We start from the raw sequence: 18,787 nt of genomic DNA, 5'->3' as shown, positions 1-18,787 counted from the left end.
CGGTCATCGTGCGGTTCAAGCGAAATGGAATGGCCTCGGCGGGAACACCTGGTCTGCCAGCTCCAGGAAAGCAGCTGGAGAACGCACATGGCGGAGTCCAGGGTTGAGGTCATGGACTCGGGGGTTGGGACTGGGGTTGAGCTGGACTTGGATAGTAACTCCCTCGCCTTCCAGACTCGTCTCTGCTGGCTGCGTCACTTGTCTTGTTCTCGGGGCGCCCAGTGGTTTCCATCTCTGCACCCATCCATCATATTCTCTCTCTCTCTCTCTCTCTCTCTCTCTCTCTCTCACACACACACACACACACACACACACACACACTATCTTCCAGGCCATTGCTTTACCTTCTCCTACCCAGGGCCAGTTAGGAACTCCTTTGTTTTCTGTTTTGTGTCCTGGTCCAAGGCAGGACACAAGGATACCCTCTCTATTAGAAAAGTTTTTATTATTACAGAAATGTTCAAACGTAAAAATAAAATGGGATGACGAACCTCCCTGTGACCCATCACATAGCACCAGCTACCGTCCACTGGTGCCAGTATTTCATATGTCTGCCCGCCGCACGCTTTCCTGGTGTGTGAGCCCTGGTATTTGAGAGCAAATAACAGAAACCCTAAACACTCCCATATATCTAACAGTCTAAAAAAACATGCAGGACCTTAATGCTATTTTCCTATTGAACAAAGCAAAGAATGATTTAATTACCAAGTTGTGGTCGGTTTTTCCCGATTGTCTCAAAACATTTCTGTGGTTTGCTTGAATCAGGATCTAAGAACAGGGATCAGCGGGATGTGAGGGCGATCTGGCTGCGCCATCTGTCACCCCACTGATCGCCGGGGTTGATGCGGCTGATCGGGCTGGCTGGGCGGGTGTCCCCGTCCTCCCTCACCCCTCCATGTGCTTCCCTCCCAAAGCTGTGCGCTGGGTCGAAGAGCACGACCTTCCCCGCTAGAGGAGGACCGGTCTTCGGTCAAGGGTGTACGAGTAGCTGCGCTCCCCTGCTAGAACCTCCGAACAAGCTCTCCGGAACAGGGCTCAGCAAAGATGTCCCCATTCAGAACTGCCCGAAGTTTGCAACTTCCATAAAGACAGTGACAAACCTGCCACAGACGACAGAATCAACTTCCACAGAACTCTAGAAATCTAGAAATGAACCCAAGTCTTGCAGCAACCCAGCAACCGTTCTGCTCTATCTCACAGCATACACAAAAATTATTTCAAAATATATTAACAACTTAAACATAAAACTTGAAATGGTGAAACTCCTAGAAGATAACACAAGGGAAAATCTTCTTTATATAATTTATTTGAGGGGCCAGTGCTGTGGGTAGTGAGTAAAGCTGCCGCCTGCAGTGCCGGCATCCCATATGGGCGCCGGTTTGAGTCTCAGCTGCTCTACTTCCAATCCAGCTCTGCTGTGGCCTAGGACAGCAGTTGAAGATGGCCCAAATCCTTGGGACCCTGCACTCATGTGGGAGGCCCAGAAGAAGCTCCAGGCTCCTGGTTTCGAATCAGCCCAAGTCAGACCCTTGCAGCCGTTTGGGGAGTGAACCAGCAGGTGGTAGTCCTCTCTCGCTCGCTCACTTTCTCTGCCTCTGCGACTCTGCCTTTCAAATAAATAAGTCTTTTTTTTTTTTTTTTTTTTTTTTGACAGGCAGAGTGGACAGTGAGAGAGAGAGAGAGACAGAGAGAAAGGTCTTCCTTTTTTCTGTTGGTTCACCCTCCAATGGCCACTGCAGCCAGTGCACCGCGCTGATCTGAAGCCAGGAGCCAGGTGCCTCTCCTGGTCTCCCATGCAGTACAGGGCCCAAGCACTTGGGCCATCCTCCACTGCCCTCCTGGGCCACAACAGAGAGCTGGCCTGGAAGAGGAGCAACCGGGACACAATCCAGTGCCCCGACCGGGACTAGAACCCGGTGTGCCGGCGCCACAGGCGGAGGATTAGCCTATTGAGCCACGGCACCGGCCAATAAATAAATCTTTATAAAAAATAATTTATTTGAAAAGTAGAGTGACCAAAAAAAAAAGAGAGAGATCTTCTATCCTCTTCTTCGCAACAGCTGGGGCCAAGCCTGGCAAAAGTCAGGTTATGGGGCAGGTACACAACCAAGGTGTATAATGTTATGTAGCCACTAGCAGCATTTATGAGTTCTAAAAAATATATGAAAATGGAAAATAATGTCAGGTGAAGCACTATTTTATAGAATAGTTTCAACTACATACAAAATATGCATAAAAATATTGACTTAAATGTCTTGTGGTCCAATAACACTGTAGACTTTGAGGCCCTGGACCCTCTTGTTATCTGTTGTATCCTTTATAAAAACACTTGACTTATACTTTGGTTTTAAGGCCTCATTTTTAGGTGGCTTAATGAGTCTACAAGACAGTAAGGAAAGGCCAATGAAATAAGGAGTTGGCCAAAGTGGGAGAATGGAGAGTCCAGAACAGTGGTTCTCAGCCAAGATGCTACTGCCCCCAGCAGGCAATCAGGAAACAAGTGGGGGCATTTTTAGCCATCACAATTGGAGGCCACTACTGGGGTTTAGTGGGTAAGAGATCAAGGAAGCTAGACATTCTGAAAGGCACAGGCGGTCCCTCGTGCCAAAGAACTGTCCTACGCTCCCTCATGACTCTCAGATGGATCTCCAGCCTCTGCTGTAGGTGAGCCTAAAGTCCAGCCCTGTTTAACATGATCTTAATATACACAGAACTTTTCAGGGACTCAACTCTGTAAATGAAAGGGAAGCTAAACTTTACTTGGAAATTTTTCCAGGACTGTTCACTATTTTGGAAAACATTGCTCACAGCACGATATTCAAGTCACCAAATGCAACACGGCCCTATCAGTTGGCATTTCTAGTGCTGATCCCAGCAGTGAGCCTATGTACAGCAGGCGAGCCTCGATTTCTGCAGTATGTCCGCCAGTGTGGGGAGACGTGACTTTTATGTGTTAAAATACTTAATATTTTACTGAAGGCGTACACATTTAGCCTAGTGGTTAAGCCATCCATTGTTCACATCAGCATACCCAGGTTCAAGTCCTGAATCTGGCCCCTACTCCAGCTTCCTACTAAACAGACCCCTGGAGGTAGTGGTGATGGCTCAAGTAGTGGGGTCCCACCACCCACTGTGGAGACCCAGATTGAGTTCCTGGATCCTGGCTTCAGCCTGGCCCTCTCTCAGCTTTTGGGGACATTTAGGGAGTAAATCAGCAGGACAAAGATCTCTTTTCCTTTTCTTTCTGCCTTTGAAATAAAAAAAATTAATTAAAAAATAAATGTTGTTATAAACTACTTTTATTTCCTCCTCATGTCATACTTATTGTAGTATTATATTGATTTTGGTTGAAATGGTATGGAATTATATGCACTTGTCTACAAATTTCACTGAAGGAGATATTACCAAAGATTTGTTATATGAATATTTCTTACAATATAGAAATATAAACTGATATAAATATTTTTTAAAATATAAATGTCACAAAGTCTTGCTATAAAAGGGGGCATTTGGTCTCATGTGTTTGAATGTTACTATGGTATATATTCCTTGCTTTTCTCATTTAACACCAAGCCTTGGAGATCTCTGCATAGGTAGCATGGGTGTATTACAGTTTATATATTGTTATTAATGGGCATTAGAGTACTGCTAACTTTGGGCTGTTAGAAACAATGAATGCAATGAAATCTTCCCACTTGCCTCTTTGTGTACATATGCAACTGTTTCTCAGGGACGGATATGAAGATGTGAAACTGCTCCATCAAGAATAAACTCTGCAAACCTAGTAAAAGTGGCTTCGCATTTCTAGTTGCGTTTCCCTAATGCTAGTCTAGGTGAGCATCTTTCACATGTATTCTGGCCACGCTATTTCCTGGTTTATTGGTAATTCCTGTGTCCATTTCTCTTCTTTTGGGTTGATCTGTAGCTCTTCATATATATTCTGATAATAAACTGTTTAATATACAGTTAGAAGTGACTTTTGCCTCGTCTGCTGCCTATCTTTTAGCTCTTGCCATGTCAAAGTTTTAAATTTTGATAAAGTCAAAAATTATCGCTCTCTTCCTTTATTACTTTCCTTCACTGCTTTGTTCTACTGTGGTCTTCACAAAGGCTTGCTCTACCTCTAGACGTCACTGTCAATGGCTGTACAGTCCTCCATTGCATGAATGTAGCACATTATGAAACTGTGTTTTACTACCAGATATGTCCATCCTTTCACTAATATATTGTGAAAAACAAGTTAATGTCCAACGTGATCATTTAGCATGCATCTCAGCGCCTAGCAAGTGGAACATAACACGCGTCTCTTGAATGGGAAAGGGGAGGAAAGCAGGACGTTTTTCCAGACTTACGAGCCAACTGTGCTTGCAGTGGGGCCAAAGCCACCACAGTACTGGGAGTCACCCGCACAGCGCTACTCTGCCTTCTGCCCAGTTACTCAGAGGCGACCGCTTCTAAAACCTAGGCTCGGAGGAAGGCTGCACCTTCCCAGGCGCTGGGACAACGACCCCGCATGGGCCTGTGCTGATAACCGATCCTCATCCTGACCTCAACTGAGCGGTGCTACCTTGCTTGGTGAATCTTCAGTGTTTGCATCTTAGACGCCTGGGGACAGGCCCGAGACGAGGGAGAGGGAAGAGCAGTCTCCTAGCCTGGTCGCTGTGCTGCCACAGACCCGGGAGCCCCGGCTCCGGATTCTGCTGGCACGACTCCGGGCACCCCAGGCCCGGGCGAGGCTTCACCTCCCGACGGCTGGGCTTCGTTTCCTGCAGGAGCGGCTTGGTATCTGGAGGATGGGGCTCCCAATCCCACTGGCTGGACTTCATAGCTGGGAGGCGGGGCTCCATATCCAGGAGGCGGGGCTCCATAAATGGGAGGCGGGGCTCCATAGCCAATGGGAGGGGCTCCATAAATGGGAGGCGGGGCTCCATAGCCAATGGGAGGGGCTCCATAGCCAGGAGGCGGGGCTCCGTAGCCGGTAGGAGGGGGTCCATATCCAAGAGGCGGGGCTGCATATACAGGAGGCGGGGCTCCGTAGGCAGAAGAGGGTGCTCCATAGACAATCACTGGGAATACCAGAAGGGGAAAGAATCAGCGACCTTGTGCGCAAGGAGTGAGAGAGATTTTTTTTATATATATAAAAAGTGCTAAAACAAATTAATGCAAGAGAATTCAGGTGGAGTAACACTGAAGCCTTTTCCTTCAGCCACCAATTGAAGGCTTTATCACTTCCTGTCGTGGAGGGCTTCAAATCAACGATATTACAGTTAGATCCGCACACTACTTACAGGTGTGAACAGATATCGCACGTGTTATAGTTTGGTTATGAATAATTATGCTCAATGAGAAATATGCATTCAGAAAACATAAAAGGTGAATAAAAAAAAGCCACCTACAATTTTATCACCAAAGACAATATTCTGGTATTTTTCCTTGTGGAATCTCCATGAATCTCTTTTGTTATATAATCATGCTTATATGAACCATATATTTTTATCTGGCTTTTTTGTGAGCTTTATGCTACTTTACATCACAAATTAAAAACTGGATAATTTTTCTTTCTTTCTTTCTTTTTTTTTTTCTTATAGGCAGAGTTAGTGAGAGAGAGAGACAGAGAGAAAGGTCTTCCTTCCATTGGTTCACCCCCCCAAATGGCCACTAAGGCCAGTGCACTGCACCGATCCGAAGCCAGGAGCCAGGTGCTTTCTCCTGGTCTCCCATGCGGGTGCAGAGCCCAAGCACTTGGGCCATCCTCCACTGCACTCCCGGGCCACAGCAGAGAGCTGGACTGGAAGAGGAGCAACCAGGACAGAATCCGGCGCATCAACCAGGACTAGAACCCGGAGTACAGGTGCCACAGGCAGAGGATTAGCCCAGTGGGCCACAGCACCAGCCAATTTTTCTTTTTTAAGAAAGCTGGATAATATGTCATCATATGGGATAGAGGCTACATAATCTCCATGTGGTTGGAAAGCATGTTGTTTCCAACTTTCCAGTTAACAGCCCAATAAACATGAGCTTTGCTTCTTTGGACTTCATTTTCCACAGCGACCTTTTACTGGGTCAAGGTGAAAGGACAATTTTTTTAAAAGATTTATCTATTTATTTGAAGGGCAGTGTTACAGTGAGTGAGCAAGATCTTCTACCCATTGGTTCACTCCCCAAATGACCGCAATGGCCGGAGCTGGGCTGATCTGAAGCCAGGAGCCAGGAGCTTTTTCTGGGTCTCCCAGGTGGGTACAGGAGCCCAAGCATTTATGCCAGCTTCTGTTGCTTTCCCAGGCCATTAGGGATCAGGATCGGAGGTGGAACAGCAGGACTCGAACCAGTGCCATGAGATGCCAGTGCTACAGAAGGTGGCTTTATCTGTGACACCACAGCACCAGCCCCCTATTTTAAAAGTATTGTCCTATAACTTCTATTTATGCTTAAGCCAACTGCTTAGAATGCTGTACAGGATTGGTAAAGAAACAGCATTTGATTCCTGCATTGCAGGTATCATTCTTCTCAGTTAATACTATTTTTTGGATCCATCAAATAATCGAGGTCACAAAGCAAGCCACCCCCTCTCCCCACCAAATACAGAAAGACAGGTGAATAGACTCAGAGTAGAGATCACCTTCTCTGGAGCAGAAGCCAGTAACAAGACTACAAATAACAGTGGATTACAACTGACAGAAATGTAAGACACACACTTTATTTAAGAAGTTCTGGGGCCATGGCTCACTAGGCTAATCCTCTGCCTTGTGGCGCCGGCACACCGGGTTCTAGTCCCGGTCGGGGCGCCGGATTCTGTCCCGGTTGCCCCTCTTCCAGGCCAGCTCTCTGCTGTGGCCAGGGAGTGCAGTGGAGGATGGCCCAAGTGCTTGGGCCCTGCACCCCATGGGAGACCAGGAGAAGCACCTGGCTCCTGGTTCCTGCCATCGGATCAGCACAGTGCGCCGGCCGCAGCGCGCCGGCTGCGGCGGCAATTGGAGGGTGAACCAACGGCAAAGGAAGACCTTACTCTCTGTCTCTCTCTCTCACTGTCCACTCTGCCTGTCAAAAAAAAAAAAAAAAAAAAAAAAAAAAAAAAAAAAAAAAGTTCTGGAGCCAGCATTGTGGAACGCCAGGTCAAGCTTCTGCCTGCAACCCTGACGCCAGCATCACTTATCTGAGCAGTAGTTCAAGTCCAGGCTGCTTTATCTATTTATTTGAAAAGCAGAGTTACAGAGAGGCAGAGGTAGAGAGAGAGAGGTCTTCCTTCCGCTGTTTCACTCCCCAGATGGCTGCAACAGCCATAGCTGGGCCGATCTGAAGCCAGGAGCCAGGAGCTTCTTCCAGGTGTCCCACGCAGGTGCAGGGGCCCAAGCACTTGGGCCATCTTCTACTGCTTTCCCAGGTCACAGCAGAGAGCTGGATTGAAAGAGGAGCAGCCAGGACTCGAACCAGCACCCAGATAGGATGCCGGCACTGCAGGCAGTGGTTTTACCTGCTATGCCACAGAGCCGGCCCCAGATTCTTAATACCTAAGGAGCTGTCATCGTGGCATAGCGGTAAAGCCTCCATCTGCAGTGCCAGCATCCCATATGGGTGCTGGTTCAAGTCCTGGCTGTTCCACTTCTGATCCAGCTCTCTGCTATAGCCTGAGAAAGCAGCAGAAGATGGCCCAAGTCCTTGGGCCCCTGCACCTGTGTGGAAGACCTGGTAGAAGCCCTTGGCTCCTGGCTTCAGATTGGCACAGCTCCGGCTGTTGCAGCCATCTAGGGAGTGGATCAGTGGATAGAGGACCTCTCTCTCTGTCTCTGCCTCTGCTTCTCTGTAACTCTGCCTTTCAAATAAGCAAATAAATCTTTTTTTTTTTTTTTTTTTTTTGGACAGGCAGAGTGGACAGTGAGAGAGAGACAGAGAGATAGGTCTTCCTTTGCCGTTGGTTCACCCTCCAATGGCCACTGCGGTCCACGCGCACCGCGCTGATCCGATGGCAGGAGCCAGGCACTTATCCTGGTCTCCCATAGGGTGCAGGGCCCAAGGACTTGGGCCATCCTCCACTGCACTCCCTGGCCACAGCAGAGAGCTGGCCTGGAAGAGGGGCAACCGGGACAGAATCCGGCACCCCGACCGGGACTAGAACCCAGTGTGCCAGCGCCGCAAGGTGGAGGATTAGCCTAGTGAGCCGCGGCGCCGGCAGCAAATAAATCTTTAAAAAACAAAACAAAACAAAACAAAACACCCAGGGCTGGCGCTGTGGCTCACTTGGTTAATCCTCTGCCTGTGGCGCCAGTATCCCATATGGACGCCAGGTTCTAGTCCTGGTCGCTCCTCTTCCAATCCAGCTCTCTGCTGTGGCCCGGGAGTGCAGTGGAGGATGGCCCGAGTGCTTGGGCCCTGCACCCCATGGGAGACCAGGAAGAGGCACCTGGCTCCTGGCTTCGGATCGGCACAGCACCGGCCGTAGCGGCCATTTGGGGAGTGAACCAACAGAAGAAAGACCTTTCTCTGTGCTCTCTGTCTCTCTCCTTCATTGTCTATAACTCTACCTGTCAAATAAATAAAGCATGAGCAACAAGAGAATACATAAATTTAATAAAAATTGAAAATTTCTGGATATCAAAGTACATTATCAAAAATATAAAAGATAACCTAAAATACTTGCATATTCCATATTTGATAAGGGTTTAATGTCAAGCATATATAAGGAATGCTTGCAACTCAACAACAAAAGGACAAGCAACTAAATTTAAAAGTGGTCATGGGTCCTGCGCTGTGGCAAAGCAGGTTAACGTCCTGACATGAAGCACCAGCATCCCATATGGGCGCTGGTTCGAGACCCAGCTCCTCCACTTCTGATCCAGCTCTCTGCTATGGCCTGGGAAAGCAGTAGAAGATGGCCCAAGTGCTTGGGCCCCTGCATCTGCGTGGGAGACCTGCAAGAAGCTCCGGGCTCCTGGCTTTGGATTGACCCAGCTCCGGCCATTGTGGCCAATTGGGGAATGAACCAGCAGATGGAAGACCTGTGTGTGTGTGTGTGTGTGTGTGTGTAACTCTGACTTTCAAGTAAATAAATAAAAATCTTTATTATTATTATTATATATTTATGTAACAGACTAAATAAATCTTAAAAAAAAAAGTGGTCAAAGAACTTGAATAGACAACTTCCAAAGATATGAGAGTCAATGAGCACATGAAAATATGCTCAGCCCCATTGGTTTTTGCGGAAATCAAAGTTAAAACCACAGTGTGAAACACTTCGTAGCCACTAAGACGGCTACATTAAAAAAACAAGTGTTGGAGAGGATGTGGGAAAATAGAAACCTTTGTATACTGCTAGCAGGAATAGAAAATAGAGTGAAGCATTGTAGGAAACAATGTGGTGGTTCCTTAAAAAGTTATGGAGGGGGGCCTGCTCTGTGGTGCAGTAGGTTCCTCCTCCGCCTGTGCACCAGCATCCCTATGGGCGCTGGTTTGAGTCCCGGCTGCTCCTTTTCCCCTCCAGCTCTCTGCTATGGCCTGGGAAAGCAGTGGAAGATGGCTCAAGCGCTTGGGCCCCTGTACCCGCGTGGGAGACCCAGAAGAAGCTCCTGGATCCTGGCTCTGGATCGGCACACCTCCGGTCATTGCAGCCATTTGGGGAGTGAACCAGTGGGTGGAAGACCTTTATTTCGGTCTCTCCCTCTCACTGTCTGTAACACTACCTTTCAAATAAACAAATAAAATATTTAAAGAAAAAAAGTTACAGAGGAGCTGGCATTTTGGCACAGTGGGTTAAGTCACTGCCTGCTAGAATCCCATATCAGAGCACCTGTTCAAGTCCTTACTGCCCCATTTCCAATCCAGCTCCCTGCTAGAGTACCTGGGAAAGTAGTGGAAGATGGTCCTAGTGCCTGGGCCCCTGCACGCACATGGGAGACCTGGATAGCGTTTCAGGCTCCTGGCTTCAGCCTGGCCCAGACTTGGCATTGCACCCATTTGAGAAGTGAACCAGAGGATGGAAGGTCTGTCTGTCTCTCTCTGTCACTCTGCCTTTCAAATAAATACAAATAAAATACTTTAAAAAGAGTTATGGAGTTATAAATGGCCACATGACCCAGTACTTCTACTCCTAGGTATATATCCAAGAGAAATGAAAATGTATGTCTCACAGAAATTCACATACAACTGTTTGTAACAGTTATTATTCATAATAGTCAAAAGGTGGAAACAAGCCAAATGTCCATCAGCAGATGAATGGACAAAGTATTACACACTGTACACACATACTGCTGAACATTACTCAGCCACAAAAAGGAATGAAGTACTGCTTCATGCTCCAACTTGGGTGAACACTAAAAACATTATCCTATGTGAGATAAGCCAAACACAAAAGGTCACATATCATATGATCTTTAAAAAAAAAAATAGGGGCCAGCACTGTGGCAGAGTGGGTAAAGCTGCTGTCTGCAGTGCTGGCATCCCATATGGGCGCCAGTTCAAGTCCCATCTGCTCCACTTTCAATCTAGCTCTCTGCTATGGCTTGGGAAAGCAGTAGAAGATGGCAGTCCTTTGGCCCCTGCACCCATGTGGGAGACCTGGAAGAAGGTCCTGGCTCCTAGCTTCGGATCAGTGCAGCTCCGGCCATTGTGGCCAGTTGGGGAGTGAACCAGCGGAAGGAAGACCTCTCTCTCTTTCTCTGCCTCTCCTTCTCTGTGTAACTCTGACTTTCAAATAAATAGATAAATATTTAAAATATATTTATTTATTTATTTGAAAGACAGTGACAGAGAGAGAGGGGGAGGGAAAGGGAATGGGAGAAGGAAGGAAGGAAGGAGGGAAAAGGGGAGAGAGGGAAGGGGGGAGGGGGAAAGAGGTATTCCATCTGTTGGTTCACTCCTCAAATGGGCAACAGCCTGAGCTGGGCCAGGAGCCGAGAACTCCATCCGGGTCTCCCACGTGGGTGGCAGGCACTTAAGGACTTGGGCCATCCTCTGCTGCTTCCTAGGCATGTTAGTAGGGAGCTGGATTGGAAAGCAGAGTAGCTTGCACTCAGGCCAGCACTCCTACAAGGGAAGTGCCAGTGGTGGCTTAACCCACTGTGCCGCAACGCCCACCCCCATTTGATTTGCTTTATGTGATAGATCCACAAGAGGTGAATCCACACAGACAGAAAGCACATTAGAGAATACCAAGGAGTGGGCAGTGGAGAGCAGTATTACTTAGTGAATACGGTGATGAGAAAGTTTGAAACTAGAAAGATCTGGTGGTTACATAACACTGTAAATACACTAAATACAACTAAATTTTACACTAAATACCACTGAATCGTATATTTTAAAATGGTTAACTGTATGTTATGTGAATTCACCTCAATAAAAAATTTTAAACCTAGCAACATCATTTTTATATTATAAATATCAGATTTTAATGACCTTTCAAAACCCAAGATAATTATTAAGGTTACATTAGTAACCATTAGTTGTACACAAAACTAAAAGCCCATGGACATGCACATCATGCTCCAAAAAGAACTCAAGAAACGGCCCAGATTTTTGGGCCTGTGGTAGCATTAGGAGACCCTTTGTGGCCCATCAGAAGGTAGTAGATCTAGACTCACTGGTTTCTGACCTCCCAGAAACTAGACTCAGCAACCGTGAGCAGGCACAAAGCCCAGGGCTTGATCCTCAGTGAGCTTGAAAGGCAGGGCACAGGCAGGATGGCTATGCCAGTGTAAAATGCAGAAGGGGAAGTGGCAAAAGCCTTTGTCCCCTGCCTAGGCTGCGGCAGGAATTGCCTAGTGCGCTCCGCATTGGTACATAACCACAGAAAGCAAGCCTGAATTTAGGCCCAGTCACTTGCTGGCTTGCCACTAGGTTTCAGTCTGGAAACAAAGTCAGAGACCTGACCCTTTTCCAATCCCCCCACACACACACACCCAACTTCTGCTGCTGCTTCTGCAGCAGAGTTGGAGGCAAGGCTGCAATGAGGCTCTCTCTGAGCCTCTGGCAGACTGTCCCCCCTCCAGAGAAGAAGCACCGCACCATACGTTACCTTGACAAGGTGCCTGTGGAGTGCACATGTTCCCCTCTCTAGCAATGACATAAATCCCTGAAGGGCCGATCCGGTAACTTACAGTCCCAAGTGGAGCTCCTCGGGCAGCTGAGAAGACAAGTTTAACAAAACATGAACCCTTTCAAGTCAGATGTACAGCCACTATCAACCAAATCATTAACAGACTATTAGCCATCACCTCACACTTGTGTCCAACAAGGCTCCTGGGAGACAACACAAAACATAGGTAAGCGCCTTCTGAACTGCATGCTGAAGGGCAGAGAGTGTGCCCTGTCTGTGCTTACTCGGGGCCTAGCACAGCCACGATCATAACAGATATCAACACATTCCAAGTGAGGGTTCCATCAAGTAGGCAACATACACCCCTCCACGAAAGAACATAAAAGCAGTATGATACAGAAGAAAGCAGTTCTGTCTCTCACAATAGCATTTAGGGCCCACCTACGTCATCTTGTCATCTCAAGAACCTTAAATTATATCTACAAAGATTCTTTTTACTAACAAAATAAACTTCACATGTTCTTTTTACTAATAAGAGAAAACTCATGGATATATATATATATTTTTTTTTAAAGATTTTATTTATGGGGCTTGCGCTGTTGTGCAGTAGGTTAATCCTCTGCCTGTGGCGCCAGAATCCCATATGGGCGCCAGTTCTATTCTGGGCTGCTTTTCTTCCAATCCAGCTCTCTGCTATGGCCTGAGAAAGCAGTAGAAGATGGCCCAAGTCCTTGGGCCCCTGCACCCACGTGAGAGACCTGGAAGAAGCTCCTGGCTCTGGATTGGCATAGCTCTAGCCATTGTGGCCATTTGGGGAGTGAACCAGAGGAAGGAGGACCTTTCTCTCTGTCTCTCCTTCTCACTTCTGTAACCCTACCTCTTAAATAAATAAATAAATCTTTTAAAAAATAAAAAAAAAAGATTTATTTATTTGAGAGGTAGACTTACAGACAGAGAAAGGGAAAGACAGAAAGGTCTTCCATCTGCTGGTTCACTACCAAAATGGTCGCCAACAGCCAGAGCTGAGCCGATCTGAAGCAGGAGCCAGGAGCTTCTTCTGGGTCTCCCACATGGGTGCAGGGGCCCAAGCACTTGGGCCATCTTCTACTGCTTTCCCTGGCCATAGCAGAGAGCTGTATTAGAAGAGGAGCAGCCAGGACATGAATCTCTGCAGGCAGAAGCTTAGCACACTATGCCACAGTGCCGGTCCCCTTGTGGGTATATCTTTGCACAAAGCTTTCACACCTGGCCTGTGAAAACTTCCCAGATGAGGTCTTGACTCTTCCCATCACGCTGGTTGTGCAAACAGGCAAGGATGCCATGGGATCAGGACAGTGGGCAGTGGGCTGGGGGGGCTTCTGCCACCCACATGGGAGACCTGGAAGAAGCTCCTGGCTTCGGCCTGACCCAGCACTGCCCATTGTAGCCATCTCGGAAGTGAACAAGCAGGTGAAAGATTCTCTCTCTCTCTCTCCTTCTCTCTGTATAATTCTATCAAATAATAAAACAATAAATCTTCACAAGCAAACAAACAAAAAGATGGCGGGGGCAGGCCCTCGGCCTAGTGGTGAGGGTGTGGTTAGGATGCTCCATGAGAGTGCCTGGGTTCAGTTCCTGAGGTCAGACGAGACCAGGGCGTTCAGGGTGGGACGGCTGTAGACCCGGGTTCAGTTCCCGAGGTCAGACGAGACCAGGGCGTTCAGGGTGGGACGGCTGTAGACCCGGGTTCAGTTCCCGAGGTCAGACGAGACCAGGGCGTTCAGGGTGGGACGGCTGTAGACCCGGGTTCAGTTCCCGAGGTCAGACGAGACCAGGGCGTTCAGGGTGGGACGGCTGTAGACCCGGGTTCAGTTCCCGAGGTCAGACGAGACCAGGGCGTTCAGGGTGGGACGGCTGTAGACCCGGGTTCAGTTCCCGAGGTCAGACGAGACCAGGGCGTTCAGGGTGGGACGGCTGTAGACCCGGGTTCAGTTCCCGAGGTCAGACGAGACCAGGGCGTTCAGGGTGGGACGGCTGTAGACCCGGGTTCAGTTCCCGAGGTCAGACGAGACCAGGGCGTTCAGGGTGGGATGGCTGTAGACCCGGGTTCAGTTCCCGAGGTCAGACGAGACCAGGGCGTTCAGGGTGGGACGGCTGTAGACCCGGGTTCAGTTCCCGAGGTCAGATGAGACCAGGGCGTTCAGGGTGGGACGGCTGTAGACCTGGGTTCAGTTCCTGAGGTCAGATGAGACCAGGGCGTTCAGGGTGGGATGGCTGTAGACCCGGGTTCAGTTCCCGAGGTCAGACGAGACCAGGGCGTTCAGGGTGGGACGGCTGTAGACCCAGGTTCAGTTCCAGAGGTCAGATGAGACCAGGGCGTTCAGGGTGGGACGGCTGTAGACCCGGGTTCAGTTCCCGAGGTCAGACGAGACCAGGGCGTTCAGGGTGGGACGGCTGTAGACCTGGGTTCAGTTCCTGCCTGCAGCTGGGGGAGGCCGTGCTGAGGACTCAACTCACTGGGTTCCTGCCATCCTGGTGGGAGACCTGCACTGAGTTCCCAGCTCCTGCCTCTGGCCGTTTGGGAAACAAAACAGTGAATGGGAAAAATCATTCTTCCTCTTTCTGTTTCTCTTTCTTTTTCTTCCTCTCTCTCTCCCTTCTCTCCTCAAATAAATAAATTTAAAAAAAAAAAAAAAAAAAGCAGGCTGGCGCTGTGGCTCACTTAGCTAATCCTCCGCCTGTGGCACCAGTACCCCGGGTTCTAGTCCCAGTCGGGGCACTGGATTCTGTCCCGGTTGCTCCTCTTCCAGGCCAGCTCTCTGCTATGACCTGGGAGTGCAGTGGAGGATGGCCCAAGTGCTTGGGCCCTGCACCCGCATGGGAGACCAGGAGGAAGCACCTGGCTCCTGGCTTCAGATTGGCGCAGTGCTGGCTGTAGCGGCCATTTGGGGGGTGAACCAACCTTTCTCTCTGTCTCTTTCTCTCACTGTCTAACTCTGCCTGTAAAAAAAATAAAAAATAAAAAAAAAATTAGAAACTCTACTGCCCTAGGCCCCTGATGTGACTATGTGAAACAGAGCCGCTGTTTGTCCCTGATTAGCCTTCATACGGCAGTCAGACCTGCTGTCTTACACACCAGTGATTTGGGGCTTACCTGTTTCATCAGCGAGCATTACCTTAATTCACTATGAATTTAACGTTGCTCTCCTTACCCAGTGACCCTGCTTTTCAATGCCCTATTCATGTCCTTTATACTTCTTCCTACAGTAAGTATTTTATTCACTTACCTGTTTGCTTCTTATTTTTATGACTCTTACTAAACTGTAAGTTTTTTATTTTATTTCGCTTCATCTGAGAGGCAGAGACTGTCACAGAAAGAGAGCCTCCATCTTCTCTCTAGCTTACCCCCCAGTACCCACAGTGGCAGGGGCTGGGCTGGGTTAAGAACTCCATCCAGGTCTCACATAGGTGGCAGGGACCCAACTATTTGAGTCACCACCACTGCCTCCCCAGGCTTGTATTAACAGGAAGCTGGAATCAGGAGGCAGAGCCAAGACTCAAACCCAGGCACTACAGTATGAGATGCAGCAATGTGACTGCTAGGAAAAACACCTGCCCACAGACCCTAAGTCTATATCTTCACATTTTATTTATTTGAAAGGCATAGCCACACAAAATAAGAGACAGATCTTCCATCCACTGTTCACTCCCCAAACACCCAAGGCCAGTCCAGGCCAACACCAGGAGCCAAGAACTCCATCCAGGTCTCCCACATGAGTGGCAGGAACCCAGGTACTGAGCCATCATCTGCTGCCTCCCAGGGCATGCGTCAGCAGGAAGATGGATTGGACGTGGAGTCAGAACTCGATCCCAGGCACACCAATATGGGATGTGGGTATTCCAAGTGGTGGCTTAACCTACTGTACCACAGTGCCCAACCCACCAACCACAAGCTTAATACAGAGGGGGCCATGTATGTCTTTTCTCTAAGTTGTATTTATTTCTATTTATTTGAAAGGCAGAGAGACACAGAGAGATCTTCCATCTATGGGTTCACTCCTCAGACATTCATGACACCTAGGGCTGCACAAGGCCAAAGCCAAGAGCCCCAAACTCCATCCACATTTCTCACATGAATGGCAGGGACCCAAATACTTGAACCATGATCTGCTGTCTCCAAGGTTCACATCACCAGGAAGCTGGATCAGAAGCAGAGCCGGGATCTGAGCTCAGGCACTCCCTATGAGATGCAGGCATCCCACGTGGCACCTTGACCACTGTGCCATAACACTAGCACCAGGTCATGTGAGTCTTGTTCACTGTTGTGTTCTCCACTGCCTCATCTAGTATTTGATGCACAAAAGGCGCTCATGTACGTGTTACACACATAGATCAAAAAGCCCTGGCATGTCAGCTTTGGGGAAGGTTAGGGAATTTCATCTGATCAAATAATCTGATCATGAAGCATAACTCTTAGGATGTCAAAAAATTCTGTCTCACAAGCCCTGACTCTTGGAGGGGAAAGGAGGTTCCAGTATTCAGATAAACCCAAAGCAGTTCCAGACACTGGGCCAAGTTCATAAAAAATGCCTAAATCCTTACCAAGTGGCTATGCACCTGCTGAAATCCTGAACCTGGCTTGGTGCAAGAAGCAGATCTCAATGAGAGCACAGAGGAACCCATGAAGTTGCCTTATCCCTAGCCCATGACCCAAAAGAGAAGTCCCCTCAGTACCGTGAGGCCAAAAATAAGAATGAACTGTTTTCCAGTATGTAACTGCCTGAGTTCCTCAGACATCTGCAGCAAAGAAGAACCAATTTCCAAGACCCCTCGGCCTGAGTTCCCCCAGCTGTCCTCCCTCTGCCTGCCAGGACTCCCTGCATCCAACGCCAGGCTCCAGGCGCAGCCTGTGCTCTGAACCACTGAGGAGGCACTGGCTGGGCACACTTGCCGACTCCCTGGTCTTTCTGTCTTCACACTGCAGCACTAATGGTACCTGGAAAAAGCTTTCTTACCCTCAGCCTCTGTCACACGCCTCTTCCGCCATCTCCACCGCGCCTTCACTGGACTTTCTTCTGCTGTCACTGACAAACTTAGCTTCCACAGGCCATGTACATCCTCAGGCTTCACTTTACCAAATGTCTCTGAAGAAGCTGACCACCCCATACCTCCTGAAACGCCCTCCTCCCTCAACTTCTGGGACGATAAACTCACTGATCACCTCCCTTTTCTCAGCCAGCCCCTTCTCAGTCTTCTCCACAGATAACCCATGTCTCTCCCTTCTTCCCCTCTTCCCTTCCCTTCCCATCCCTTAAATGTTCAGGACCCTTGGAACTATTCCTCAGTTCACTGAGTGAGCCCACTGCCCAATTCAGAGAGGAATTTCACATCAGTCTAGTTGAAGCTCATATTTAGAGCTCCAAGCTGCATGTCCCATAGCCTCCAGCATGCCACGGACCTCACACTTAGCATGCTGTAGTGTTGAAAGTGCAGGCTCAGGGGCGCACAGTAGAAGAAGTTGCTGCTTGCAATGCTGGCATCCCATATCAGAGGACTGGTTCAAGTCCAAGTTGTTCCACTTCTGATCCAGTTCCCCACTAATGCATCTGGGAGAGGAGCAGCAGATGGCCAAGTACCTGGGCCCCTTCCAACAGCATGGGAGACCTGGACGGAGTTCTAGGCTCTGGCTTGGGCCTGGCCCAGTCCCAGCCATTGTGGCTATTTGGGGAGTGGACTAGCAAATAGAAGATATCTCTTTCTCCCTCTCTCTCACCGCCCCCTCTCTTTCTGCCTTTCAAATAAATAAATCTTTTTTGTAAAAAATGTGCACATTCAAAAGGACACAACATCATTTACATAGTGTTCCTGCCAAAATGCATGACCTGAATATACTCATGAGGAAAAAGACAACCCAAAATAAGGAGCATTGTACAAAACAAGAAGCCTGTCTTCTTTCTAAATGTCAGTGTCATGAAAGACACAGAAAGGCTGAGTTCTGGATTACAGGCAACAGCACGGCTAAATCCAGCGTGTGATCTGCGATTAGATCCCAGATTAGTAGGGAGTGGGGGGAGATGTGGTTAAGAGTTGGGAATAGTATTGGACAATCATTTGAGTTTGAATATAAACTACGTGTTAAGTAATAGTATACTATCAATGTAACTTTCCTCGACATAGTACACTGAAATTAAATACCAGAATGCTCTCTTCCTGAGGGGAGACACATTTTAATATTTAGGGATGAAGGAAAGCAGTTTTGTAACTTATTTCCAAGTAGTTCAGCAAAAACAAAAGCAAAAGAACAACAATAAAGCAAACATGAGAAAAATGTTAATACTGGGTGAATCTAAATGAAGGGAGTTCATTGCAATATTCTTCAAACTTTCTAAAGATCTGATTTTTTTCATAGTAAAAGTTCAAAATCAGAGAGAGAGAGAGAATGGGTTTAGGATTCAAATTTGTTTCTTCCATCACAGCTAGCCTTGGGAAATGATGTTATCACCACTGACCGAGTTTCCAGCTCTACAATGGGGATAATGGTTCTTATGAAAACTAAATAAACTGACATATACAGGAAGCTTGGAACACTGCCCAGGATGTGGTAAACATCCAGTTAGTGTTTAGCTAGTACATCTAAAATTGAACTCATTTCCTCTCCAACTGAGACTTTCTCACACTTGTGACCATGGTTTCTAGCATTCTCTCAGAAACTTCATTCCGCCCCCTTACGTGTCCCCAGCACGTGTCTGTGCCTCTGGGACAGCACACACCATGAGATGTGCT

General features: G+C 48.1%; 1 protein-coding gene across 3 annotated transcripts in view; it reads right to left on the bottom strand.

Annotated features, from left to right (window-relative positions):
* Window positions 1-1,623: 1,623 nt before the first annotated feature.
* The window catches only part of WBP2NL (WBP2 N-terminal like), a 32,383-nt gene continuing 15,219 nt past the window's right edge, over window positions 1,624-18,787 (bottom strand). For all 3 annotated transcript variants that reach the window (XM_089309017.1, XM_002721402.5, XM_089309018.1), the window contains 2 exons: window positions 12,005-12,112; window positions 1,624-5,066 (listed from right to left, as the gene is read on the bottom strand). In XM_089309017.1, coding sequence (XP_089165143.1) covers window positions 4,648-5,066; window positions 12,005-12,112 — 527 coding nt within the window. In that variant the 3' untranslated portion in view covers window positions 1,624-4,647. The remainder of the gene's footprint in view (window positions 5,067-12,004; window positions 12,113-18,787) is intronic.

The sequence above is a fragment of the Oryctolagus cuniculus genome, chromosome 11 (genome assembly GCF_051225735.1).
Source record: "Oryctolagus cuniculus isolate XC-2025 breed Fujian yellow rabbit chromosome 11, ASM5122573v1, whole genome shotgun sequence".
In the NCBI taxonomy this organism is placed as follows: domain Eukaryota; kingdom Metazoa; phylum Chordata; class Mammalia; order Lagomorpha; family Leporidae; genus Oryctolagus; species Oryctolagus cuniculus.
This window is presented reverse-complemented; position numbering and strand designations above follow the sequence as displayed.